The sequence below is a fragment of the Hyaena hyaena genome, unplaced genomic scaffold (genome assembly GCF_003009895.1).
Source record: "Hyaena hyaena isolate Hyena2069 unplaced genomic scaffold, ASM300989v1 scaffold_69, whole genome shotgun sequence".
In the NCBI taxonomy this organism is placed as follows: domain Eukaryota; kingdom Metazoa; phylum Chordata; class Mammalia; order Carnivora; family Hyaenidae; genus Hyaena; species Hyaena hyaena.
The window spans coordinates 3,005,790-3,033,720 of NW_024080702.1; the positions used below are offsets into that span (position 1 = coordinate 3,005,790).

The following is a 27,931-nucleotide window of genomic DNA, read 5'->3' on the forward strand; positions in this document are numbered from 1 at the left end:
ATTGCTCTCTTCTGTGACAGACACACAGCACAGAAGCTCCTCAGTAAGGAACTAGTTGAACAAACCAGGAGGTTATAGTTGAACTGTAACCACATAGTCAAGGGGAATAATATGAAGCCATGGAAATGAATGAAACTCCTAATATACTGATAGGGATGTTCCACAGACACTCGGTTAAGCAGAAAATACAGGCCAGTGTAGAATGGCGTGGGAAATTGCATCGATGGCGTATGCAGACATGCATCTCTCTGGAAAGATGCTTAGGAAGCTGAGAACCTGCTTTTTTTTGGTTTATGGCCTCTGGAAGAGGCCCCTCACTGACTGGCAGAAGGGAATTTTTATGCACACAAATTCTGAAACATGGCGGGAATGTGTTATCCAAAAAGTAACTAAATTTAAATACTTAAGTGGTTAAAACTGTAAATAAAACCCCAAATTATACATCTGCTTTCCCAATTGAAGACAATTGGGAAAATACTTATTGGTGTAATGTAACATAACACATTATCAGTCAATTAATATGTTCATACTACTAGCATAGAGATAAAACACTTACATAGATTGACTAAGTTTGACATATAAATCCCTTATCATGTATTAATTTCAATGTACACTATTAATATAAACTAAATTTATGGTTTATCCCATAACCCCCAAATAATATCTTGATTTTATGTTTATCGTCACTTAAATTGGAGCAATGCCTTTTTATGTCTTGGCCCTTCTCTTCACATTATGTCATAAACGTTCAACCATTTTCTTAAATATTCACCAGGGACAGGGCTCAAATGACCATTTACTGTTCTGTGGTGTGAATGTGCCTTCCTTTATTCATTTTTGCTGCTTAAAGATATTTATTGCTTGCTGCCTCTGTGACAGGGATGATGTAACACTAGAAATATCCACCTTCTTTTTTTTTATTTAAATATTTTTATTTATTTCTAGGAGAGAGAGAGAGAGAGACAGCACGAGCAGGGAAGGGTCAGAGAGAGAGGGAGATACAGACTCCGAAACAGGCTCCAGGCTCTGAGCTGGCAGTCAGCACAGAGCCCGACGTGGGGCTCGAACCCACGAACCACGAGATCATTACCTAAGCGAAAGTCGGACGCTTAACCGACTAAGCCACCCAGGCGCCCCTAGAAATATCCACCTTCTGATGGCCCGGAAGGAAAACCCCCTTCCTGCAGGGGAATGGCAACAAAATAATGAATAGCAAGTAGCAAGATACTGATGGTATGGAGGCAGCAGTGAGGACAGCGAGCCTCACTGAGGGGCTCCTCCTAGGAGGGGATGCTCTGTCTGTTCTCATCTTTGCTGTTTACAGGAAAAAAGGGAACAAGACAGCTTGCATATACATCTTTGAGCACATCTCTACTTATGCCTTGAGAATGAGCTCTTAGGAAAGTCCCTTGTCCACAGGATGAACATTGGTTGTCCAGCTGCCTTTCAGATTCTTCTTCCTCTTAGGAGGAGACTCACAGGAGGGCCCCCAGGGTGGGGTGGCTCAGGGCCCCTCCTCACTTGCGCTCTGGTGGGAGGTTTACCTGCCCTGCTCTCCACTGGGACCCCCTTGAAAGTTTCCCCGTGGGACTCCTGGAGAGGAGGGCTGGTCTGCAGCGTCTCCTACACTGGCCATCCGGGCCCTTGGTTTTTCCCTGCTGCACTGTCCGATCCTGGTCCAGGGTCCTGGCAGCCCTCTCCCTCTGCCCTCGGCCCTGGGGACTTAAGCCGGGCCTCGGCACCTTCCCATGACACCCCACAGATCATGGATGCCTGCTTCCACCTCTCGTCCAGAATCTCTCCGATGTGTCTTCATATCCTTCAGGAAACCATCCTTGCCTCTCAGAATGGGGGTCCCCCACACTGCAGTAGTGGCTGAGTCCAGAGGGGACGACACAGGATGTGACATTTGTGGGGGGAGGTCACTGAGAAGGAGTTTTCCAGCAGGAAGCCCCATCCAGGAAGTCTGATCTGTGATTTCTGGCGGGAGCACGCAGATGAGAGCTTTGGGGCTGCAAAGGCCTGACCTCTTCCTTCCTGGCTTACTGCCACTGACGCCCCTCCCTTTCTGTCCTCCAGGGAAGACCTGGCCCTCCTGGTGTGGCAGGGCCCCAGGGAGAGAAGGTAAGCCTGGCCGTGGGACGAGACGGGCTCTGGGCTCTGGGCAGGTGGGCACGGTCATGGCCACCTGAACAAATCAGGGCCCAGGCTAGAGTTCTGGGAGCCAAGCCCAGACAAAGGCGATGAGCTGGGCCTCAGGAACTCAGCTCACAAGAAATTTCTGGTTATTTTATTTAAATTTTGTTTTTCTACTTTGAGGAATAAAAATCCATTTTTAAAAATCCCTGTTATATAATACCCAGACATTATTAAAATATTATGCTACTTAAATTGCTTTTTGGGCTAAGGCAGGCTGTGAATTAATACCAAACAAGATCTGACAGACTTCTCCTCTCCCTCCATTTCTCCTCCTCTCCTCTCTGCAACATTTTAAAAAATGTGTTTTTTTAAACCAGAATAATAATTCTGAAAATGTACTAGATCTTTCATAAACAAAATAAAGATTGCACCTCATCATACTGGTCATCTCCTTTAGAACATTCAACAAGGCTTCACTCAGTAAATTTGCTGCTTAGGATTTCTGTATCTCAGTGGGAAAAAAAGTGCTTGTAAAAAGTCTTGGCAGATTGTGAAATGCTGTGAAAATGTACGTGAAGACAATAGCCTTCCTAAGAATGCAGGGTGGCAGGGAAAAGTGAGAAGGGGTGGTGTATTCTGGGTTATAAGAAGAGGAAAAGAGCATGCGTTCCAGATACTTCCACAGGCCCTGAGGAATGACATCCAGCATCAGGTTTGAGAATAGCTGGGGAGGTGGGGCGGGGAGGGGTGAGGAGTACGGGTGAACTAAGACGGATTCAGCCCAAGGAGACCACATCCACTCAGGGTCACACTGCGGAGCTCAGGTGAAGGTCACTGTCTGATGCACACGAGTCCCAGCAAATGCTGAGCAAATGCAGAGGAAGATTGCTCTGACTCTGTAGAGAAGCAGTCAGGATGTGTGTTATAAATAAATAAATAGACCTACAGGCTGAAGAAGCCTCACCTTAGGAATGGTGGCTGAAGAATGTCAGTGTCTTCCAAGCCTGCTCACTTGGGCTTCAGTTCTAACGGAGCTAAATTATTCTCTCTCCTAAGTATTTTTAGAGTTGAGATTTATATTGTTATATTACCCTGGCATCAGGATTTTAATATATTCTTGCAGTTCCTTGACAGGGGATGCTAAATTCTAAAATAAGTCATTTATTTCAAGTCACTAAGAGGGAATGATCCTTGAGCTTAGGATCTAGGGGACTCCTGCTACTGCCTGGTTGTGTGTGTGTGTGTGTGTGTGTGTGTGTGTGTGTGTGTGTGGTGTGTGTGTGAGAGAGAGAGAGTGAGGGTGTGCGTGCACGCACACGCGCGAGGGAGAGAGAAAAAGAGAGAGAGAGAAACACCAACCTTCCACCTCATTTATAGATGTTTTTTATTTTTGGCCCCTGCAGTTTGGGAACAGATGAGTTATCGCTTATTATGATGAATACAGCAGAAGGTCTAAGACAAAGTCCTGGTCATGGTAGTATTTGGGTCATTCGCTGGAATAACTAGGAAATGAGGGACGCTCAGGTGGTAAGATGCCTCACAACTCATTCTAAGAGAACATCATCAGGACAGATCTTAGATGTTGTATTATTTGAGAAAGCCATTGGAACCACAGAGCTGGTCTTTGATACCTGTTCACTCTACAGATGAGAGAACAGCGGCCCAGATAATTAGGGTGTCTTGTTTCAGACCCCACAGTGGCCTTGGACCAAGGCCCATCGGACTCCCTGCACACACAGTGATGCACCGCAGATCTCAGTGGCCGGGACGCACTCTTTATGCCATGTTAAGAGTCCTACTGGACTGACTCCATGCTTGTGTTAGTTGTCTGTTGCTATGTAACAATCCTCTGCACCTTGGAAGTGTAAAGCAACAATCAGGTTGTCTCACATAGTCTCCAAGGGCCATGATCCAGGGGCAGCATGGATGGGCTGTCCTGCTCCAGGGTCTTGCGCGAGGTTGCGGCCAGGCCGCCAGCCAGGGTGTGGTTAGCGAAGAATCTGCTTCTGAGCTCACACACATGGTCAAGGCCTTGGTGCCTTAATGGCTGTTGGCCAGAGGCTGTGCTTCCTTATGACATGGCCTCTCTGGAGGGCTGCTCACAACAGGGAAAGCTGCTTTTGTGGAGTGGGTGGTAGTGACCTGAGGTCAGGGTGAGGGGGACCCACAAGGAAGCTCCCATCGTTGTCATAACTTTATCCTGGAGGCCACGCAGCGTCCCTTCTGCTGTGAGCTGTGGGTCATGTAGCCTAGCACTGGCACCGTGTGGAAGGTCACTGCACAAGAGGGCGAGTACCAGGAGACGGAAGCTGCTGGAGACTCTCTGGGGGGGCTGACTACTGCAATGGCTAAAATGACCCAAAATGATGCAAAAATGCATCACCTATGTGATGCAATGATTCGCGGCCAGGGTGTTGGTTCTATTACTTACTAGCTTTTTGACCTTGAAGAAGTTCCTAAGCATCCCATCCCTAAGATGGGAAAGAGTATCAGAGAGGAAGAGATTTAATCCAAGTCCTTAGAAGAAGGCCAGACAGATGGAAAGGCTCCGGTGTCTATTAGCTACGTACACATGATTATTATGGATGAACTACAGGATCGTAGTTTTCCTTAATAGTGATTTAATATGTCAGGATGCTGGCTCTCCTAGTCTGTAAAATTACCTGAGCAAATGAGAAAGCATGTACCCATTAATTTCATAACTGTCATTGAAAATTCGCTTTTTGTAGTGTAATGATGATGATGATGATGATGATGATGATGATGAATACAACAATAAATACCACAAAAGCAAATGTGGTAGTGAGGCTGAGGCATAGTGGAAATGAAGGAAGGGGATAAAGTCATGAATCCAGAAGATTCATTATTCAGCCACACGTATCTAACTATCTCTCGTTTATATATGTGTTTATATATAAACACATATATACCTTATATATATATATATGATATCATATATACATGATATATATATAAGATAGCCACACAAAAGTTACAGTATAGCTCAGAATGTCTTCCAACAATCATATTACCAAAATATTAATAAGCTTTGTGGGAGCCTGGGGAAAAACAAATCCTGCTGGGAAAGGGGGTCGAAGGACATTTATTCATGGAGAAATGGAGATGTGGGAGCTGGATTCTGAGGGCATGGAAGTTGTCGTGTGCACATGTCATAGAAACATCTGGAGAGGATCTAGAATGCTTAAAATGCAGCCTATGAGTGTGTGTGCACATGTGTGGGGGTGGGTGCCTGGGTGCCTGGTGGTGCCACAGAGAGGAAAAACCAGCATCGAGAGGTGTTTCTGAGACAGGACCCTGTTACTGTGAGTGCAAGCCAAACACAAGGTACAGCAAGAAAAGCTGATGCTCATTAACTCTCAGTTTTGCTGTGCAGCCAAAACCCTCCAAAAAAAAAAAAAAATCTATGAAAAGAACATTTAGTAGGGAGCTTAGAAAAATGCCTCTTGCTGTGTAAACAGAGATATGTTTCCAAATCTTGGGCAGCCAGTGGGGACAGTGGAGTTGTGGCTGTGTCGGGGTCAGTGTCAGAGAAAACCCGCCCTGTCCATGTGGGGGGAGCAGTGCAGGACCACACATGAGCCTGGAGTCCCTCGTTCCGACTCCTCAGCATTGGGATTTAAGAGATTTTTCCATATTTATCCGGCAACTCATTCATTCTTTGCCAGCCTGCACAGTAGCAGTTTGTTCATGCTTCCCCGTGCTCCCTGAGCTAGCCTCAGGGGAACATGAGAACTTGTGTCCCCAAACCGTGTGCAGGGACGTTGGCTATGAGGCATGCCCTTGTTTAGCTATGGGGCACTAGAGTAATAGCAGCGAAGATGTTTCTATTGCCAGAGTCAACAAGTATGCCCCCCGGAGAACCAAGCTGTAGCTCACACCCTGGAAACCTGACGCAGCCACAGTCATCACAGGCCAGGTGACCCCGAGGCGCTGGGAGGGGGGACACAGAACAAGTCTTTTGTACATGATGACCTAGCAAAAACAGATGGGAGTGATCACAGCATCTGTGCTACTTCTATGACAAACATGGAATGCTGACCACGTGCTGAACCAGGGACTTGGGGCGAAGGATGTGCCATCAGGTGTCAATACCACCCTGGCTGTGTCCACAATGGTGCCTGATACCACAGGTGCTCACTGAATAGTGGACCCAGAGCCGCGAGTGTCTGTGAAATCACCAGCCAGACCTAGGCCCTGGGCTGGATGCACAGACAAGGGAAAATAAAGCTCCTGTGATCTCGATACAAAGATAAGAATTAGACTCAGAAAATCTGAGAAAAGCAGGGAGGGAGGCCTGGCACAGCGGAGCTGGAGCTCAGAGGAGGCAGTGGTGCCATGGGCTTGTGTGGATAACAAGGGCCCCGAAGGGGTGGGGGCCAGCAGGGGGAGGTGGCAGAATATACAGCGGTGACATGCGTGTCGTTTCTGCACAGGGTGACGTGGGGCCTGCGGGACCTCCTGGGGTGCCAGGCTCTGTGGTAAGTGGGGAGCCATTCCAAGCGGTGGGAATCCCAGACTCATGTGCCCATGGAATTGGGGGTGTGGAAAGGTCCTCGCCTCTAAGAGTGAGCAAGAGCTCTTTGGACCCCATGAGCTGCATACAAGACTTTGAACACTAAAAGTGGGACAAAATCAGAGAAAAGTCGGAAATTGCTGCATTATGGCAGGCTGTGTGAATACCGTTAATGGGGCTGAGGGGAACGATCATTGAGAAAAGGCCACCATCTTTACTGACACATGGTTTGTCCCACAGGTGCAGAGAGAGGGCCTGAAGGGCGAGCAGGTAAGGGGAATCCGGGTCCTCCCCCTGTGGGGTTCCGGGCGGGAGCAGGGATAGAAAGGCCACTGCCATGGGGTTGAAGCTGCTTGCTGAGCTCAGATGGAGCCTTCCCGAGATGGGTCAAGTTGACTTTCCACCAGGAATGCACATTCCCACTCTATATCTCTGGGTCTCTTTTTGGAACTCCAAATGCAGTCTCCGAGTCGGCAAAGGGTCCTGAGTCATGGGGATGGGGGAGCTGTGGCTAATGTGTGTTTGGCTTCTGTTACCAGGGAGCCCCAGGACCACGAGGTCACCAGGGCCAACCTGGGCCACCAGGAGCTCCGGTGAGTCACCCTCTCAGCCCAGGGTCTGCTCTGAGCACGTCTGGGTCTGGAACACAATGGTTTTCTGCCACTTAGCTCTTCGGTATTGCAGAAGCTGGTCCCGTCCCCTCGGGTGACAGGTGGTGGTGCTGCTGACACGTGGTGGTGTTACCGTCCTGCACAAGAGCAGGCTGAACCCTGACGAGTGACATTACTGGCCACAGACCAGGCAGTTACCGAGGGTGGGACTGGAATTGAAACCCAGACAGCCTGACTTCCCAGCATGCCCGCCCCCAGGCACAAAGAGACCATGAGTGGGGTTTCCAGTGTGCAGTCTGGTGCTTAAGTTTCCATTTATTTATTTATTTAATGTTTATTTTCGAGAGAGAGACAGAGTGTGAGTGGGGGAGGGGCAGAGAGAGAGCGAGACACAGAATCCGAAGCAGGCTCCAGGCTCTGAGCTGTCAGCACAGAGCCCGATGAGGGGCTCAAACCCACAAACTGCAAGATCATGACCTGAGCCGAAGTCGGATGCTTAACTAATTGAGCCACCCAGGCGCCCCTAATGTGGGGCGTGTCCAGTGTGGGGCTCGAACTAATGACCTTGAGATCAGGAGGCACATCCTGGCAACATGCTGCTGCCCCTTTCAAATTATTGTGATTTGCTGAAGGAAATAAGACTGCGATTATTTCAAAATGTCCGTAAATCAGATTTATACGAAGCCATCAAGACGCATTCCTCATTAGGGTCAATGTGTACGGTTTTGTTGGGGTAAAACTGGAAGGAACCTAGCAGATATTTAATTCTAGTATAATTAGAACAATTTTGTATCAAAAAGTTCAGGTCAGAAGAGCTACCTTCTGTCTCTGTAACCTTGAATATATTGTTTAACTTCTCTAAGGCTTGGTCCCCAGAGCTCCCCATGATCGTGATAACCGTTAGGAGATTTAACAGTGGAAAGGACAGGTGATGAGGTGTGCTCTCAGTGTTTGGATATCTATGCATACACGCATATATATATTTCAGATCTATAATTGGTAAGTGCTGAAAGTCCATAGTATATATGTTTATCTGCAAACATATGCACGTTTGAATCTGCAAGAGCGAAGGTATTATTTTTGTTTTACCGGTGAGGACCTTGGTACAGAGATATTGAATGGATTGTACACAGTCACAGTAGAAATGAGCTTTGAACCTAGATGTGTCTGTCAAACCCATGCTCTTTTTATCTCTGAGTGCACAATGCAGTGATACTTGCCTGAAATGTGTAGAGGAGAATCATTTCCTTCACGTCCCCCACTAAGGAGTAAGAAACTAACAGTGCCTAGCCCTGATTAACCATGAGACAGCTTTCTCGATCTCTCATTCTGGATCCTCCCCTCTATGAAGATTTTCTTATGACAAATGAAGCAGGGGACAGAAGTCAGAAATCTTAAACATTTGTGGCCAACTATTAATGCTGGAGGTAGAGGGATGAAAACACATGGGCTGATCTCATAGTTTAATGAAGGACATAGGAAAAAAACCCTAAGTGTTGAGTAAGCACTTGCAGTCTCTAGATGATTGACGAGATTCCCTGCCTGTGTTGTACCTGCAGTCCATCCCGTGGGACACAGACACACAGACCTGAGCCCTCAGCACATGCAGACACCAGAGGCCTCAACCCTGTAGCCCTGGGTGGAGCTGTTCGAGGTCCTGAAGCTGTCCCCCATGCTGGATGCTCTCCATAGAATGGGGCTTAGTGCAGGAAGGGCTGTTGGTGATGGAATTCTATTGCACGGAGGTCAGAAACACAACAGCCTGCCCCAAGACTTGTTGAAAGGGGGACCCATGAGGACTAGAAGGTTCTGAAGGTCAGGACCAATGTCTCTCCCCTCTCTAAATCCACAGTTTAGCTCATAGTGGGGACTTAGTACATGCCTGTAGACAAGTGACCCTATAACAGCTGCTCAAGAGGAGCATTAAAGTGGGGCCTGACTGCTGTGTGAGTTCACAAGGAGTGATATGGCCACGGAAAGAAAGCACTTGGGATTGAACTGCCACATTTGGTCTCATGTCCCAGTTCTTCCACCAAAGAGCTTTGTGTCTTCGCTGATGTTACTTACCCTCCCCGATCCTCTCTTGCTTTATCCCTACCCGAAAATCATCATCACCATCATCCTCATCCACGTGAAGGTGCTGTGAGGGCTACATGAGCTCATGTGCAGCCTTATTAAGCCCAGTCCCCTTATCAGTTGCCATTTCTGTCTGGTTTGAATCCCTAGCAGCACCTGGCCCTGGGCCTTTCTGCAGAGCAGTCGCTCCCTAAATATTCATTGGATTGAATCAAACTGAGAAGCTGGCTTCGGTGACTTCTGTGGAGAGTGGAAAATTTTTGAGTTTGTGTTCAGCAGTCCCAGAGAGAGGAAAATGTATCCCCTTCTCTAAATGGAAAATAGTGCACAGCGTTCTGCATCCAAATGCTGGAGCCGTCCAAGAGGCTCACAGCCTTCGTCCTTTTCCCGAGATGAAACAGGCTCTGGCCATTTTATCAATGTCCGGTGGAGCGTGATACAGAAGGGCAAGTGCATGGATCAGATGCGAGATGTTTGTTGGTGATTAAGGAAAACTCGCTTATGCAGAGTCTTCCCTCGCTCTGTGCCCTGAGCGCCGCAGGATAATCCTTGTGAGGAAAGAAGATTTAAACCTGTAGTTTCCCCAGGCTTTCCGTTCGTGTGTTTATTTCCATGGTGTTATTAAGAGAAAAGAACTTGGATCTAAATACAGTGCTGTCACTTAATAATCATGCAAAACGTGGCAATAGTAGCTCTCTGTGTGACAACATTTGTTGGCGATGAGGATGTGGAAGTACAGAGGGGGGGCTTTTGGCCAGGATCCACCTGGGACATTGATGATCAAGTCACAGAGCCAATGGCCTCATTTGCCCACTCTCACTGCCTGCCTCACTCAAGGCGTGGTCACGTGGGTGTAAATCAGGGGGTGGTTGGGAAGGTAGTAGTAGCTCTGCTGGGGCTTCTGTCTCCATTCTTCATGTGGGTCTCCCATTCACTCGGTAGGTAGGTATGTCATCCTTGCTTCAGAGATGAGCCAACTGAGGTTCAAGGATGCCAAGTGACTTGTCTGAGGTCATGCAGCAGATATATGGCAGGCGAGAGGGTCTTGGGGGAAGGATTTGAATTATCAGGTCAGCATGACCCCTTCTGGCACCAGTGTTCTTTACTCAGTTGAAGCTGATCTTTCTTAGACCATTTCCTTTATTTGTCCAGACTGCCATAGTTTGCATATCACTGTGGACCCAAGTCACATAACCCAAGCTAATTCTTGCTGAGCCAGCAACATGCAGGGGGGATCACACTGAGCTTACAGCTAAAGACACCTGGGTTCCAGACACTTCTTTTGTGTATGCATTATGCAAAGCTCAAATGCAAGGCATTTGACCCCTAATGCGTTCACTTTAAAGTGTGGATGGTGTTGCTTATTGATTGGTTGCTGAACATACTTAATTAGGTCAGATAGGTGCACATATTTTAACATGTTAGATTTGGGGCACCTGGGTGGCTCGGTTGGTGTCTGACTCCTGATTTCAGCTCAGGTCGTGATTTCACAGTTTGTGAGATCAAGCCCAGCATCCAGCTCTGTGCTTACAGTGCAGAGCCTGCTTGGGATTCTCTCTCCCTCCCTCTCTCTCTGCCCCTCCCCTGCTCACATGCTCTCTAAACAAACAAACAAACAAACAAACAAACAAACATTTAAAGTGTTATAGATTTGAAGGGACAGGATTTTTTTCCTCTCCTGACCTCCCAGTTTCTCCCATTGAGACAGGATGGTATATTCCTACCCAATGAGAGTGAAAAGGCCAAGTATAATCTGTGATGTTGAACTGTGTGTTGATCATTGTTTATTTTCTTTTGTATTCCTTTCTCCTCCTCCTAAAGGGTCTGATGGGTCCTGGAGGGAAGGATGGACCTCCTGGTTTGCAAGGTCTCCGGGTGAGTAACATGTATTTCTTTTCTGATCCCTGGCTCACCCACGCTGGGGACCCCATTTCAGCTATTCACACAGAGGACATGGTCCCAGCCTCATGAGCTTGAAATGGCTGTTGGGAGCAGATTGAAGGGTGAGATTTAGTTCACATATGAGTTCAGCCTGGAGTTGGGTCCTGGGGACATGGAGACGAGTCTGTTGTCTTCCGTGAGTCATGTATATAGAAACCCTCAGCCTTGTGTGATCAGAGCCTCGGCATAAGGAAGCTCAGTGCTGAGAGAATTCAGGGAGAGGCAGGGCACCCAGGGCTTCCTGAAAGAAGTGATACTTGAGCTAAGTCTCCAGGAAAGAATTAAAAATAGGGATGAAAAATAGAGAGCTGCCAATAGGCTATTACCTACTTTAGTCTAAATGTCCATATTGTTACTGAGTACTATAATATCTCGGTGTATTTCATTTCATTTAAATTGAGTTAATTAAGCACCTGTCTTCTAACCCAGATTATACATACTTTATGGATTTGATTCACCGGTAAGCACCACTCTGACACAGTGTCCTGTGGTTGAAGGCAGAGGGATGGAGAAGCACATTGGGATTAGGTGTCCGCTTTGGTGTCCCTGCAGTGACTGAGATTGCCCCCCGCAATCATGTGTTCTCAATTCCTAGCAGTGTGCCTGGCACAGAATAGGGACTCAATGTTCGCTGACCCCTAGTGCTTAAGCCTGTAGCATTGTTTACTGGTTCACATTGAGACTTTCCAAGGCACGCAGCTGCCGAAGATGGGGTGGGCAGCCCCTGGAGGTAGTGTGTTCGCTGGCCCTGCAGGTGCTCGGTCAGAGGTCTGGTGACCACTGACAGGCAGGTGGGAATGGGGGCCTCGCATCTGGCAGAGGCCATCCAGCCCCATCTATGGCCTCTGTGGCCCAGAGATTCTGGAGCTCGGCGAGGCGGACAGTGTTCCAGGCATGTTGCGGATTCACTCTGTAAGGGGGGCGGACCCCCCTCCAATCATGCTTTATATCCTCAGTTCTGGAACTGGGTGACCTGCCTTTGTGAATCCACGGACTCCAGCCTGTCCTTACCCACCAGTGAACTTCCTTCCTTGGTTTTCAAACACCTCCGCATGCTATAGACGTCTTGAACCCTAACCATTCTAAGAGGAACTCGTTTGGAAGGCCAGCTGAGACATGGAAAAGTATCCTGAAGGAGGGTTGGGTTGGGTGGGAGAGCGGGAAACCTTCATCCCACTAGAGGAGCTTGGATGTTCCAACCTCAAATTCAGCATCACCAGCCCTGGCGTCAGTTTCCCTGTCACATCCAGGTTGCTTCTCTTCTGCATAACGCAAGGGTCCTGGACTTTGCAGCAGGATGCATCTGGGTTTAAAGTTGGCCCTGCTTCTGGGCAGCTGTGTGACCCTTCAAGTCACCCGGCCTCTCTAGGTGTGTCCCCTCTGTTACAGTGGAAGGCATCACCGCCGGTCTGGTTTGGGGGAGAAAGCGTGCCTGGGATGGGGCTGTGTCCCTGAGGGCAGGAAGACACGGCCACTGTCGGGACTCCCATCCCCCAGCACGTTCGTGCACAGCCTTTTAAGTGAAAGCAGCAATCTTTGTACATTATGTAATTGATGTTTAGGTGAGCCTGTTTCGTCTGGTGTCAACCTGATGCAAACATTACTTTTCCTAACATAGAATTAGATGTTGAATGGAGATCTTGATACAACATGACTACAAGGTGTGTTTTTTTAAATCTACATCTCTATCTAATTGACTCTCCTAGGGAAGGGGAGAGGGGAGAGGAGGACACCCCTTGCTTGGAGTTTGCTTGTTGACACCCACGCTTCCTTGGGCGTGACTTCTTGGCACCCCAGGGGGTGTCCTTGTGTTCCCCAAGATGGCTGTTGTTGTCCCCAGAAACACCTTTTGACCCTAAGATTAAAACCAGCCAGCCATGCGCTGGGGGCCTGGCCTGCCCCAGCCTTACCCCTGGGACCCCTTAGGCGGGGGCCTGGGACTTGCATACGTGCACCGGGAATGGAGATTTGAGGGATGAAACAAAGAGACCCCGAGACAGAACCAGAGTGAGGGGAGTGCTGTGAATTGAGGTGTTGTGCTCCACATGCTAGACCTCAGTGCTCCTAGGGAGGTGTGTATCGTCTTTGCACAGAGGAAGGGCCGCCTCTGATCTAACACCACCAGCTGCCCCTCGGGGATGCACACCGGGGACCGTGAGTCTCTGAAGCCTGATTTCTTCTTCTCTCCTCCCATGTGTCTGTCTGCCCACAAAGCCCGTGTCATGCTCTCATGATGCACAGGCACTCAGGTAAATGCTTTGAGAATCTCCGAAGAGATTATGGTCTCAACCACCAGGAGCTCCCAGAGCCCGAGGGACCTGAGAAATACGGACAGATAACCCAGATGCCTCGGTGGGAACACTGCGTGTTCAGCGGAGAGGGATCTGGGCGGGAGGGGAGGGCACTGAGAGGGAGTGGGCGCTGGGGACAAGGCAGGGGGGTGTCTGAGGTGGCCTCGCAAGGGCCAGTACATTTGAGCAGGAATCGATGGCTGCACTGGAGAGGGTGAGGCGGACCCAGGAAGTGCTCCCTGGAGAGGATGTCCTGTCTCTGGACAGAGAGCTGAAGAGGCAGGGCCCCTAGGAGCTCCCAGCCCGGGACAGCGGTGTGCCGGGCGGTGGGGACACGCTGGGGATGTGCTGGGTCTGGCACAGGAGAGTGAGCCAAGGGTCACGGGCAGGGCGAGGTATTAACGGAGGGAGGGCTCCTCCCTCGTCCTGCTCCCTCTCGTGAATGGAGGCCGGCCACTGTGCGTCTCTGGGGCCCCCTGGCTCTCCCGTGGTCCTCTGTGAGTTCCTGACTCGGCTGTGATGCTCCCCATGGCTGATGCTAGTCCAGTGGCTGCATCTGCGGGCACGCGCTGCAGAGACTAATCGTGATGTTGGTGTGGGCTGGGCCACAGCTTCCTGTTCAGTCAGCCTCTGGCTGAGTCAGGAAAACCCGAGACGGAATGACTGACTCAGAAAATTATCTGTCTCTCCTTCCCTCGCGGTGACCTGTCATTTCCTCGTCATCTGCTCCAACTGAAACATCACTCCCTGGTGTCGCTGCACACACTCGGCCTATAAAGGGGAAGAGACAAGACAATGACAAGCCACAGGACCCAGGAATTGAGATGTTGAGACTAATATACAGGCTAGGGGAAAGGATCCGGCTCCTTTATTTTAGAGATTAGTGACAGGCAGACAGTGTAATCTCCGGCAAGGTAAACACGTTAATTTTGGACAAGGCTGGTATTTTTCCACAATGACATAGTGAAATAGGAAGATTGGGAGCTGGGCACCCCCCAGGCCCACCACCCCCATGCCATACCGCAGCGTTACGGCACAGCAGGCACCCCTCTGCATAATGTCAGTCCATCATCGCCTGGCTGGGCTCCCTGCCCTAGATGGAGGGTAAAGGGTGTGTCTCTGAGGTTTTCCTTTCATCCCACTTGTCTGAGCTAGGCACTGATGGGGAGCACTGCTACTTAGCTAAATATTCCAGAATGTTCTGGTCAAGGGCACTGAAGCATTTGGGCACTCAGAAACATCCACAAGGTTGATTTAAAAAAACCCAAACTCTTCACACCCTAATCATTCACCCCAAAATAGACCCCTTTGTCACTCTCACACTAGCCTATTTTAATTTTTGTAGAGGACTTCTATTTTTTTCTTTTTTGAGTATTTGTTTATTTTTGTTTTCATGAATGTAAGTCTGTGAGAACATTATTTTTGTATCTGCAGCACTTAGAAGAGTGCCTCACACTCATAAAACATGTATATTTTTATACACACATAAAAAGTACATAAACAACACGTCTCAGCATATAAGATCGGCATAAGTGCGTAATGTTGCAGTGAGCAGCTGACCAGAGTGCACGGGTGAGTGGCTCACACTTGCACGCTGTTCTCTGGGCACTGAGTCCATGCACACCATGAGGATGGCAGGATCCAGAACTGGGCATCTGGTCACCCAGGTCCTGACCCTCAACAGTGCATGCTGCTTTTTATTTTAATGTTTACTTCTGAGAGAGAGAGACAGACAGACAGAGACAGAACACAAGTGGGGGAGGGGCAGAGAGAGAGGGAGACAGAATCCAAAGCAGGCTCCAGGTTCTGAGCCATCAGCACCATCAGCACAGAGCCTGATGTGGGGCTTGAACTCACAAACCATGAGATCATGACCTGAGCTGAAGTCGGATGCTTAACTGACGGAGCCACCCGGATGCCCTTATGCATGTGCCATTTTTTTGGATGTTATTATTTTTATTTTTTAAAATAGTTTATTGTCAAGTTGGTTTCCATGTAACACCCAGTGCTCATCCCCACGAGTGCCCCCCTCCATGCCGATGTGCCATTTTAAAGAAGAGAACTTGGTCCTATCTGTACCTCTACTTTTGCTTCACCTCTCCCTTGCTCTGTGCTGATGTGTCCCTCCTAAAATAGCTCCAATGTTTTCTTTCCTCTTCCCTGGATGACCAAGGGAACATTTACTTGTGTAAGAGAATTCTGTGCTGTCAGGCATTTATATTTAATGCAGAATTTGGAACGTCTATAAAATCGTCATGACTTAAGCGATCTCTGAAATGGATAGTGAGAAATTTCATGTCCAGAAAGATCAAATGAGTAGCTCAAGGCCACTCATGCCTTTGTCACTGCCTTTCCCACAAACTGGCGACAGTCTCTTTGGTTCCCTTGATCCTTTTTCCAACATCTTCTGGAATCTCTCTTCTCATCAATAGGTGAGAACTGAAGAAGTGACCTACCAAATATGATGCCTCCCTTCTTTCTAACGATGGAGTGGTCCCAAATGTCTCATGATGTGCCTGGTTGAGTCTGTTGCTTTGAGAACATGTATTTTTTAATTTTTAATGTTTATTTTTTTTTAAGAGACAGAGAGAAACAAGTGTGAGCAGGGGAAGGGCAGAGAGAAAGAGGGAGACACAGAATCCAGAGGAGGCTCCAGGCTCTGAGCTGTCATCACAGAGCCCAACATGGGGCTTGAACTCACCAACCACTAGATCACAACCTGAGCCGAAGTCTGACGCCTAACCGACTGAGCCCCCCAAGGAGCCCTGAGAAAATATTAAGACACGATCTGTAGCAGGTGTAGAACTAATACAGGGTAGGAAGGAAAAAGCAGTGGGTGCATGGAGAACGCTGAGCAGGCACTTAGCTCGGCACCGGACCCATGTTCCTCACTAATGTCTGCAAGGGTCCTGTGAGGTAGGGCAGTTTTATTCCCATTCTGCAAATGAAGAAACCAAGACTTAGATGTATATGTCAAATTACCCCATGTCACGTGGAGTATAGATGATGTGGCAGGGATTAGAGTTGAGCTCTGCCTTGCTCCAAACCTTCACTGTTTTTGCGTTAAGAGGCAGCGTGTGGCTGTGTGTGTCCATTGACACACCAGAATCCTTGTCTGGACACCAGCAATCTCAGTGGTGGGTGCCTTGGAGAAGTCCAGGACCCCTTAATCACTGCCAGTGCCTGTTCCGAGGATGCATTGGATACACACGGCTTTAATCTCCAGCCATTGCCCTCGGAGCTGAGGGTCTCCTCCTGAAAGCGATCAGATCCGTCCGCTCCCGTTATTGGTAGATTTGAGGCGGGAAACACAGGTGGTCATTTGTCAAGTGGCAACTTGGGTTGAATTTGTTTTACTTTTCTGTTTTTAAAGCCTTTTTTCTTGCCGTTCCCTCCTCTACCAGATGGTAACAGCGTCGTTTGGATCACAGGCTACCGTTTGATTCATTTTGTGGCAGGGAGCCAAGGTTTATATCAGGACGCCCTAGGTTTTCCCTGAGCACCTGGTTTCAGCTCCAACCAGTAGAAAATAATCATCGGTGACATTTGGATGCATGGAGAACAGGAACTGAGCAAAAGACCATACGGCACATATTAGAATCACTCTCACCCGCAATCCCTTCAGCTGTGAAAGGGCCCGCACACGGCTGTGCTCACGCACCCTGGCTGGGAAGGAACTGCTGTTCTGCATTTATGGGCTTCCTCTTCTCCATGGGCGGATAGGCAGCCTTGGAAATATCAGTGCCACTCAGCATCCTGGCATTCAGAGTGGCTTGAAAAATCTGCCCTCGTGATAAATTACAAACACTTGCCCAGATATTGTGTAGGGTAGCAATTTAAAAGAGAAGAAAAGTGAAATAGAGAAATAGGCTTATTGTTAGTAAAATAGTTCTTTATTGCTGCAAAATTTGCTCTGGCCAGCACTTCTCAAATCCCCACCGCCAATTAAAGGTCCAAACCACAGACGTTACATAGCTGCTGCTGCCGCATCCACCCCTGCTAGAGCTACCACCTTCACCCCTGCCCGTCCCTCCCCCCACCACCATCACCACCATAACTCCCACCCTGCCACCATCACCACCACTATCACCGTCATCACCACCACCACCATCATCACTACCATCATCATCACCACCATCATCATCACCACCATCACCACCACAACCATCAGCACTATTACCGTCATCTCCACCACCATCACTGTCATCACCATCAGCAGCAGCACCACCAGCACCACTACCACCGTCATTACCTCCACCTCCATCATCATCACCATCAGCACTATGACCATCATCTCCACCACCATCACCACCATGACCACTGCCACCATCACCGCCACCATCACCACCTCCACCGCCATCACCGCTCCCATCACTCCCAGCCATAATCACCATCACTACTACCCATGTCCTGACGGTAGATCCCATGCAGAGCACTCTCTGGGCATTATCTCACTTAATCTCTGTGACACTATCGGGAGGTGGCAGTTTTGAAACCAGATGTGTTTGACACGTGGTCTTTTACCCACTTCAGGGGCTCAGAGGAGCCAGAATCCTGCTATTACCATTTTCTCGTCGCCATAGCCACCATCATACCCCTCCTCATCCCCGTGGCTATCTGATATGTTTGCATAATGCTTTATTAGGCCTTGTAAAGCACTTCCTCAAATATTGAATTATTTCTTCCACTGCTATCTTTTCAGATAATTACAATGATTATAATTTTCCACATGATGAAACTGAGATGCAGCAAGTGAAGTGGCTTGCCCTTCCCCATCTACCTTAGATTCTAACTTCATTTTCTTATAATATGGTAGAGAAAGGGGGTCGGGAAGGAACATGGAGAGCCCCTTTGCTTACACCGTGTGGCCAAGTCCTTATAACTACTTACCTAGAACTTTATGCCCCATCACAGCTCATTAGCCACCCAGGCAGTGCCAGGGACTCTGCATATTCAATATGCTTTTGTCACATTTCTCATTATTTCTGGGGCTTCCTGGGAGAGGTAACACTGGCCTGGGGTAGGATCCTGACAAGTTGAGATGGAGTGTGGGTGTTACAGACAGAGGTGGTAGTGTGAGCAAACTCTCGGAGGCCAGAGGCCCTGGAGGGAGGCATTTGGGGCCAGGCTAAGCAGCTTACCTGAGCTTAGGGACGGGAGCGTGGACACTAGATCGCAAAGGCATGTTAGGGTCACAGGACCATCCATTTCCAAGTAAAACACCTCAAATGCTAATGTGTTTTAAATCAGAAGGAGACCCTGAACGTTTTAGAGGTGGGAAGTAACTCAGGCAGAACTTCCTCCCTTTAGAAAAATTGCCTGTCAGCACAGGGTGTATGTATAGACAAGTAATGAAATTTGTAGAAGGAACAGGATGGCCCAGAAAAGTCTGGAGGGAAGGGGCTGGGCACGTGAGAAGGGTCAGCTCTGTGGTGGCAGGAAGGCAGGAGACGGAAGGGAGGGAGGGAGGGAGAGAGAGAGGAAGAGAGGAAGGAAGGAAGGAAAAGGAAGGGAGGGAGGAAGGAAGAGGAAGGAAGGAGGGAGGGAGGGAAAAGGAAGGAAAGCTCTGAAAGGCACTGGGACAGCTCTGGATGCTGTGGGGGGAGATGTGAACATGGGTGCTGGCGTTGGCCAGAGACTCCCCTAATGTCGCCGTGGGTGATGTCCTTTCCTGGGTGACCCATGCAAGATGAAGCCACCTAGTGACCACAGCTAGGATCATCACAAGTGGCTTTTTTTTTTCCTTTGGCCTTTTGCCACCTTCTTGCTTTTTTCCTTCTCGCTGAGACCCTCCTCCTGGGTTGTTTGCTTCGCCAGGTGCTCATGCTTGCATGTCTTTCTCGCGCACCACACTCTCCTGTCTGCCCGTAATTCTCCTTTCCCGGGTCCAGTTGTTCAGTGCCCTGGCACGGGAGGCACTCCTGACCCCATACCTTCCGCAGATTGCGTTACCGTCTTAGGTGCTCATCCCCCTGAGCATTGGTACCGTCATTACACAAAGTCCCCAAACAGTGAAGCCGGAAGGAAGCTGCTGAGACTGGCACCTCCCTCCAGAGGCAGTGGGTCCCTGGGAGAGGGACCCGGACAGGCACCCCGATCTCATCAGCGGTTTAGTTGGTTGATCTGCTCCACCACCACCCGGGCTTTGCATCCCTCCTCCTGCGCTCCAGCCCCTTTCTACCAACCGTTAAATGATCCGGTTCTCCATTTCAGCCTTTCCTCTGCACAGAGTTGCCTTGCTGGCCTGGGTTCTGAATTCTGACGACTGCTCACCAGGCCGTTCCACCGACCCTGGGGGAAAATGGTTTATTCATCTTGTAAATAACCGGTGACTCTCCATGGAATAACCTGCCAGCGAGTGGAGGGGAGTGTGTCTCCGTGCAAAATTGAGGATGTCTGCTTTGCGTCCCCTGAGGGAGGGGAGCTGCTTTGCGTCCCTGAGGGAGGGGAGCTGCTTTGCGTCCCCCTGAGGGAGGGGAGCTGGCAGCCCTTCGCTCTCTGGTGATCAGCCTCCCCCCCCTCCCCCCATGCTGGCGCTCATCAGAGCAGGATCGGGTGGAGGCCCAGACAGATGCCTCCAGGCCCGGCTCATTTCTGAAGGCCCAGGACCACATTGTGAATTCTACCTGACGACTCAAGAAGCGCATTCTGGCCTAGGCCTCACCGTGCCTCCGAGCCGCTGCGTTCCTGGCTCAGGGGGTGTGGACCTGGGGCTCCTGAGTCAGGTCACCTGCAAGTCTGTAGACTTCTAGGTTGTGTCTTCCTACCCTGTGCGTCCCCCTCCCCCCACCAGGGCTGTTTCCCCTGCCGTTGTCTGGGCTCAAGACCACATCAGTCCTGAAGGGCAGTTTGTCTGTGCAGCCCACAGATGTTTGCTGAGTCACCACCATGCGGCGGGCACTGTTCTGGCCCACGAGGAGAGCACTGAACAAGGATGGAGCCAGGCCCTGTTTCTGGGAGGCTTGCAGCCCAGTCCGGGCAGGCAGGCAAGGACCAAATACACACATCAGCGGTGTATCCGGTAGCAGCACAAAGAAAGCAGGAGCCAGCGGGAGAGCAGATTCCGGCGGAGAAGACGTGTGAGCAAGAGGGCCTTTGGGCAGAGACGGCGTGGGCACCTGGGCAGCCGCGTGCCGGGCAGGAGCGCACGCAGGCGGCAAGACCTCGAGGCAGGAGCGTTCGGCGCATTCGTCCTGGAGGAGGGCACCGGCTTGGCCGGAGTGAGGGAGAGCGTGAGCGCGTGAGGAAGAGGGCCGTGCCGGTGGCAGGAACGCAGTGCTGGAAAGAAGGGCAGGGCCTCGCGCTTTGCTCTGGGAGGTGTTGCAGTGGTTTGCGCAGGCCTGATTTCTGTTCTGAGAATGTGGTTCTGGAGACTTTGGGGAGATGGCGGGAAAGGGGAAGCGTAGGGCCAGGCGTGAAGGAGGGCTGTGGTTTGCAAGGCCCCCACGCTGGTGCAGAGGTGATGGTGGAGGCCAGCCCGGTGGTGGTGTGACCACTCAGAGCTCTGGTGCAGAGGTGATGGTGGAGGCCAGCCCGGCAGCAGTGTGACCAGGCAGAGCTCTGGTGCAGAGGTGATGGTGGAGGCCAGCCCGGCAGCAGTGTGACCAGGCAGAGCTCTGGTGCAGAGGTGATGGTGGAGGCCATCCTGGCGGTGGTGTGGCCACACAGAGCTCTGGTGCAGAGGTGATAGTGGAGGCCAGCCCGGCGGCAGTGTGACCAGGCAGAGCTCTGGTGCAGAGGTGATGGTGGAGGCCAGCCTGGTGGGGGTGCGGCCACACTGAGCTCTGGGAACAGACTGGCCCCTCCCTCTGTCCTTCCTGCTGCTTCCAGAGCCAGCGCAAACGGACCCTGTGGTGTGGTTACTCAGCATCTCTGGCCCCTTGGGTGGCCCCATGTGACACAGGGCACTGACGCCCTTCCTGAACCCTGCTGGCCTCGCTTGCCATGCCCCAGCCCTGTCGCCTTTGGTCATGAACACATCAAGCCTCGGCCGAGACCCTGCTCCCACTTGCCTGCTCCATCCCCTGCACTGAATGTGTGTCCCACTGGGATGCTCTACCCTCCTTCTTCAATGCTAACCTCAGCACCTCCTCCAGGAAGCCCTCCCAAGACCTTGCGGCAGACCTGAGTCTACAAAGATGAGCTTATCAGGAGTGTTGTAATTCCCGAGGCTCAGGTCTGCCTCCATGCAAAACTGTGAGCTCTCAAGGCCATGGCCGAGCCCCGGGAGGGCCCGCAGAGCTGGCACGGAGCAGTGGGCATGAGCGTGCTGATGAGGAGGCAGGACAAGGCTGCAGACCTGTGTCTTGGGCCTTGACACCAGAGGGCTAAGTGGAGGTTGGGAGACTGGTTTTCCGACTTGAAGCTCCTTAAAGAACATTCCCTCCCGGCTCACCCAGATGTCTCCTATGCAACCGTAAAATCCTCGAGCCTAATAGTGCTGCACCGATGACATGGCCGTTTCCTGATGTGGAGGCGGGCTGACTGCTCAGCCAGCACCACACGGCCCCCCCACCCCAGGGCAAGGGCCACTTCTGGGAGGTGGGGGCAGGGGGGTCGCGGACACTGTCCTGGGCTCCGCAGGCCCTGAACGCTCATGGAACACGGGAGGAGGGGGAGCAGGCAGGCGGGGGCGGGGGCGCACCCCTGGGGTGGGCTGGGCACACTGCAAGGCCCGGACAAGGCCTTATGTGGGTGCTCTGACTTCTTCGGAGAAACTGTAAGGGGAAGAGGAAAAGTCCGCCGTTCCGTCATTCAGATACCCCCTTACATAAGACACATGTGGTGTCTATACAGGAGGCCAACCGGCGCACCCCTGAGCGCTGTCCCAGGGCGAGGCTCCCAGGTTTAGTGGAAGGGCAGGGTCGGCCCCACAAGATGACCTGCCGATCACGACAACAGCCGATCAGAAATGGCCCTAATGACCTACCCGCCCGTGTGTCCCATGTCACCCTTCCGGTGGACACTCGTAGCTGTGGGCACATCAGGGTGACCATCCTCCTGCGGACAGGAGGCTCCAGAGCCTGCTCGGGGGAGCCAGGAGTCACCAGCAGCTGGAGTGAGACGCTGCAGCCACAGCTCGTAAAGGAACAGGGTGGGAGGAACAAGGGAACGTGAGCACGCATGTGTGTGCACGCGTGTGTGCCTGTGCGCGTGCGTGTGTGCCTGTGTGTACGCGTATGCCTGTGTGTGCCTGTGTGCACTTGTGTGCGTGTGTGCACGTGTGCCTGTGTGTGCACGCGTGTGTGCCTGTGTGCGTGCGTGTGTGTGATGCTTGTCTACACACAAAATGCCTCTGCAAAGATGGGCCGACATCTGGTGGGATTAGCTGCTTTCAAGGAAAGGAACGGAGTGGCCGACGGCGGGATAAGGAGATGGATCAGGAATCAAGGATTCCTTTCTGTACCTTTTAAACTTTGGACCACGTGTCACTAAAACCATCCAAGTTGCAGCGCTGAGCCTCCCTGACCCCAGAGCCTGAGTCCTCTGTCCCTTCTCTCTGAGGGCGTCATCCCGCCAGGTGGGGGGTGTGAGAAGTCAAGACGGCAATGTCCTCTGAGTCGTTGCGGCACTGGTTCTGGGCACCACTGTCTGCTGTTAATTCTGGTTTCTTCTTTTGTCCTCAGGGAAAGAAAGGGGAAGTGGGCCCACCTGGATCCCCTGGACCGCTGGGGCCACAGGTAACCACCGTCCTTGCCTTCTGGGCCCTATAGCAGCCTTGCCCCTCTGGTGGAAGAGGTGATTGGGTGGCAGCTCCGAGGCTGGTACCACGGTCGTGTGTGGTCACCTCGGCAGAAACAACGCTCAGTGGGGGGTCCTGGGTCATCCCGTCTCCCCTTCCCATCTCCCCTGGCCCCCCCGGCCTCCCGCTCCTGTGCCAGGGGAACAGCCCCTGTCTGCTCAACCGGAGGAATTTCCGCCCACAGTGCAACCCAGGGAGGCCCTGTGTGATGGGAAATGGAGCAGTGACACCCGGCCAGCAGTGCCCCGCACAAGGTGCCCGATGATGGGCCGCTGCAGCTGGCTGGACGGGGCGGGGAGAAGGGGCCTTCCCGGCAGGGGCTCGGCTCTGCAGGGACACAGCCTGTGTGCAGGTGTGGACAGGCCCGTGTTTGGCTGGAGCTCACGGTACTGAGCAGGGGTGGCTGGACCACGAATTCAGAATCGGAAGGGCCTCGGCCAAGGGACCAGGACTATGCAAAGGGCAAATGCTCTAGGAGGCAGCAGACCCGAGCTCTGGTTTGCACCTGACTTCCTACACACCGTGACATCAGCCAGCTTCCTCCCTTCTGCGGGCCTCAGTTTTCCCATCTGTAAAGTGAGGGGGTCAGGGCCCCCTTCACACTCTGTGCTGTGCTGTGCTGTCTCCCTCCCTGGATGCTCCCTCCACCTCCCTGACTCCCTCGCTCTTTGAGACTCCACTCTGGTGGGACGTCCTCTGGCCCTGTGCTTTGTCCAGCTCCTCGCCCCCACGCATATGCAGTCGCTTGCGGCTCCCCGGGGACCCCACAGCCACCCACCAGATGGGCAGAACCAGGGTCACCATCATTTCACAGATCAGAGGACAAGACTCCCAGATCCAGAGAGGCTTGCTCAGGGCCACTGGCTGCCCAGCCTCCCTCACTCCCAGGTGACCTTGGCCCCGGCCCATCTCAGTGCCCCGTACTTGTAAATGCTTAGAGCGCCGGGAGCCTGGGCCGGATGTATTCAGGCGTTGGGGTCGCCCTTCACTCTCCCTCCGCCTCCTGCATCCAGCCCCGCTCCCTGTTCTCCTGCGCGGTCTTCCCTCGCCCAGCAAATTCGTGAGAGGAGCGCCGTGAGCGGAGGGAGCACACTTCTGGAGTCAGAGGCCGGGTTCAAGTCCCAGCCTCGCCACCTTGCAGCCGGGACATCCTGGGTAGTTTTACCTCCCGCACTTCAGTTATGTCAGTTGTTAGAAATGCCGATACAAATAAAGGACAGGGCGATGCTATAGTTGAAGAGAAGAGCAGGCAGGTGGCCCAGGGGATGAGGTCCCCGAGGCACAGGGAGCACCAGGTGGGGACCCTGTCCCTGTTCTCCTGGCTGTCACCCTGGAGGCGGTGGCAGCCAGCGGGGTGCCTGCAGAGTCATTAACGGGCTCCTCGCTCTGCTCCTCCGTGAGCCGCAGGAAAGCAGTGGGTTTTACCAGCCACCTGTCAGCTGACCCTCCCTCTCCTCCATCAGGCGTCCCCGCCGGGGAAGGTGCCCCCTGCACATCCGAAACCTGCTTTTACTGCCCTCTGACGTGTCAAGTGTCCTGCTGAGTGATGGGCGCCTTGCACACGATCTGACACTTCATTTTAGCACCTCCCATTCGGGCCGGACCCGGCTTTCCATAAGGGCGTGTAAAATCAATCATCATTCACGGTCTTCTAAAGATTCCACATTCGCTGTGGCATTTTGATGTTAATAGTGAAAAACAGAGTGCCGCTTGCATGTGTTTTATTACCTTCCTTTCCAGTAGCAAAGCTTGTGTATTTCAAATCTTGGCCATGCGTGCTGCTCCATCAAATTCTTTGAAGCCACAATTTTTTCCCCTGCCTACAACCCCTTTTTTTTTTTTTGCTACCTCAGAGAAATAGATTTCTTTCTTTCACTTTTAATTTTGAAATCGTTTCATTCGTCGAATGTTTACGGAATGCCAGGCATGGAGCTGGATGCCACGCATATAAAAACATGGCGGGAGTTTCGCCAGAATGAGGGCGTTCGGATCCCTTCAGGGATGTCTGCGGTGCGGGACCACGCAGCCCGGAGCCTAGAGCGCGTATTGCCCGGGCACTGTTGGCCGGATCACCACCCGATGTCCGCTGAGCTGCGTTCTGGCCAGCGCCCAAACCAAGAGGCAGTGTTGGGGTGCGCCTCTGACTGTGTCCTCTGGTCCACTCCTCTCCTCCCCACCAACGGCTGAGGTTCCTCTTCCTTCACGGATTCGTTGATCCATTGAATGGGTGTGAAGTACCCGCTGTGTGCCAGGTTCAGCTCTGTGAGTCAGAAGGGGATGTGACACCCAGGTAGCCGCCGTGGGTGCCCAGAGGGGCCACGGGTTAGCGGAACAGAGAGGCTTGCAGCTAGAAGACAATCCAGGAACCCGAATTCCGGGAGAGAGGGGAGGCCGTCAGCCTGTCGGGGGCCCAGAGGGGGTTCCTACACTGATCTGGAAAATCAGCCTTGATTCTGTTGTAGAGTTTTCGGCTCTGGTGACGAGAAGGAAGGGAGATAAAGCATGTTATATTCCTGCCGTGTCAGGCGCTCTCTGTAGCCTTCATATAGAATCGCGACTATTCTTTATAACCACCTGGGAGAAAAGAAGGCGGATCCCATTTAAATCTAAGGAAACTGAGCTCAGAGTTGAATTAGCTCTGTGTATAATGACAGGAGCCAGCACTGCAGCTGGAGTGAGCAAGGGCCCCAGGGCGCGGGCATCCCGTAAGATGCTTCCGTTGCCTCTTTTTCAAGATGAACAATTTCACCTGCTGGACTGTTTTAGAATAAATATACACATTCCTGAAGTCGTAGGTGGTGGCTCCTGTATTCTGGCAGCCATTTAGGGAAAACGGAAGTCTATGTCTCATCTGGTTGGTGTTTGCAAAGGCAGTGCTGCGTGGTGTGGCAGTCGGGATGGACAGATGTCCCCTGAACTGAGAGCCAAGAGTGAGGCTGGGCCCTCGGAGGCTTGTGGGCCTTGGTCTCGGCACAGACGTCTGCTGCGGTGGGCAGTCCTTATGGCTTTGTCCCCTGGTGGGGGGGCATCTTGAGAGTAGGACTCAAAAATTATGAACAACCGGCCCCCACCCAAAGCAAAATCTCCAAGTCACTCAGGCAGGGTGATTGCTATGCTAATTTATGCAAGGAATCTTCACGCATCTTCAAATCCCATCCAACTCTGAATCCATACCAGTGGGAACTAGGTGGTTATTGAGAACTACTTGCCATTCCTTTATTAATGATAATTATTATAACTATTTGCCATTCCTTTATTAATGATAATTAGGTTAATGGGTTATGTTTGTGTCATCACTGTAATTACTGCTCACATTAATTAGCTGCTTAATCACCATCGTATTAGAAGGCTCAAATGTTGTTTCATTAATAATAATTAGACGGATTGGTTCATTTTATCAGTCGTTACTCCTTAGTCGTTTCCATTGGTAACAATTAAATCCGTCATTATTGTGTTGTTCACATTTAAGTCTGCTGGCTGACTTGTCACTCTTAGGAATAATGAGATTAACTGGTTATTTGTGTATTTTTGTTAATGATAAAAGGAGAAGAGAGTGAAGCGATGCCCGGGAAGGCCCCCCGTGTGCCCGGCTAGCTCACGCGCCCTTGTTCCTGCCCACGGCAGGTGACAGGGTGGGGGTGGGGGGCTCAGAGCCTGTCCGTTACTGCTGTGGAGACCGAGGCACTGAGGCGAAGGGGTTGCCTTAGTCCACTGAGGGAATGTTAGGCAACCTAGCATCCAGCCCAGGCCATTCTAGACCAAAACCCTATTTTTAATCTCCTTATTACCATCATTACTACCATTAATAAAAGTATTAATAGTCAAATAGTTTCCGTTTAAAATAACCTAATTTATGGTCTTTAATTCAAATGCTAAAAATAGCAGACAGGAGGAGCGCCTGGGTGGCTCAGTGGGTTGAGCGTCCAACTCTTGATTTCAGCTCAGGTCATGATCTCATGGTTTGTAGGTTCAAGCCCCACGTAGGGCTCTGCACTGAGCCTGGAGTCGGCTTGGGATTCTCTCTCCCTCTCTCTCTGCCCCTCCTCCGCTAGCGTGCGCTCTCCCCAATCTCAAAATAAATAAATAAACAAACATCTTAATATTTATTTTTAAGAGACAGAGTACAAGCCGGGGAGGGGCAAAGAGAGAGGGAGACACAGAATCTGAAGCAGCTCCCGGCTCCGAGCTGTCAGCACAGAGCCCGACGCGGGGCTCGAACCAACGAACCCGTGAGATCATGATCTGAGCGAAAGTCAGACGTCCAATCAACTGAGCCACCCAGGCGCCCCAAAACACATTTAAAAAAAAATAGTAGACAGGAAATTCTGCCCTTGGTCAGAAACCCTGTGAGGGTCAAAGACCCCTCCCTGCCCCGCCCCATCCCTCCCATGCCCCGCCCCAGCCCCTCCCATGCCCGCCCCAGCCCCTCCTTGAGCCCTCCCCGGCCCCTCCCATGCCCCGCCCTGACTCCCCTCCCATCCCCTGCCCCGACCCCTCCCATGCCCCGCCCCAGCCCCTCCCCTGGCCCCGCCCATCCCTCCCCCGGCCCCTCCCATGCCCGCCCCAGCCCCTCCTTGGGCCTTCCCTGGCCCCTCCC

General features: G+C 51.5%; 1 protein-coding gene across 1 annotated transcript in view; it reads left to right on the plus strand.

Annotated features, from left to right (window-relative positions):
- Positions 1–27,931, plus strand: part of LOC120232338 (collagen alpha-1(XXII) chain) — a 334,176-nt gene that overhangs the window by 187,736 nt on the left and 118,509 nt on the right. Inside the window, exons 18-23 of the mRNA XM_039232993.1 lie at positions 2,080–2,124; positions 6,594–6,638; positions 6,914–6,943; positions 7,213–7,266; positions 11,182–11,235; positions 23,219–23,272. Of these exons, the coding sequence (XP_039088924.1) occupies positions 2,080–2,124; positions 6,594–6,638; positions 6,914–6,943; positions 7,213–7,266; positions 11,182–11,235; positions 23,219–23,272 (282 nt within the window). The remainder of the gene's footprint in view (positions 1–2,079; positions 2,125–6,593; positions 6,639–6,913; positions 6,944–7,212; positions 7,267–11,181; positions 11,236–23,218; positions 23,273–27,931) is intronic.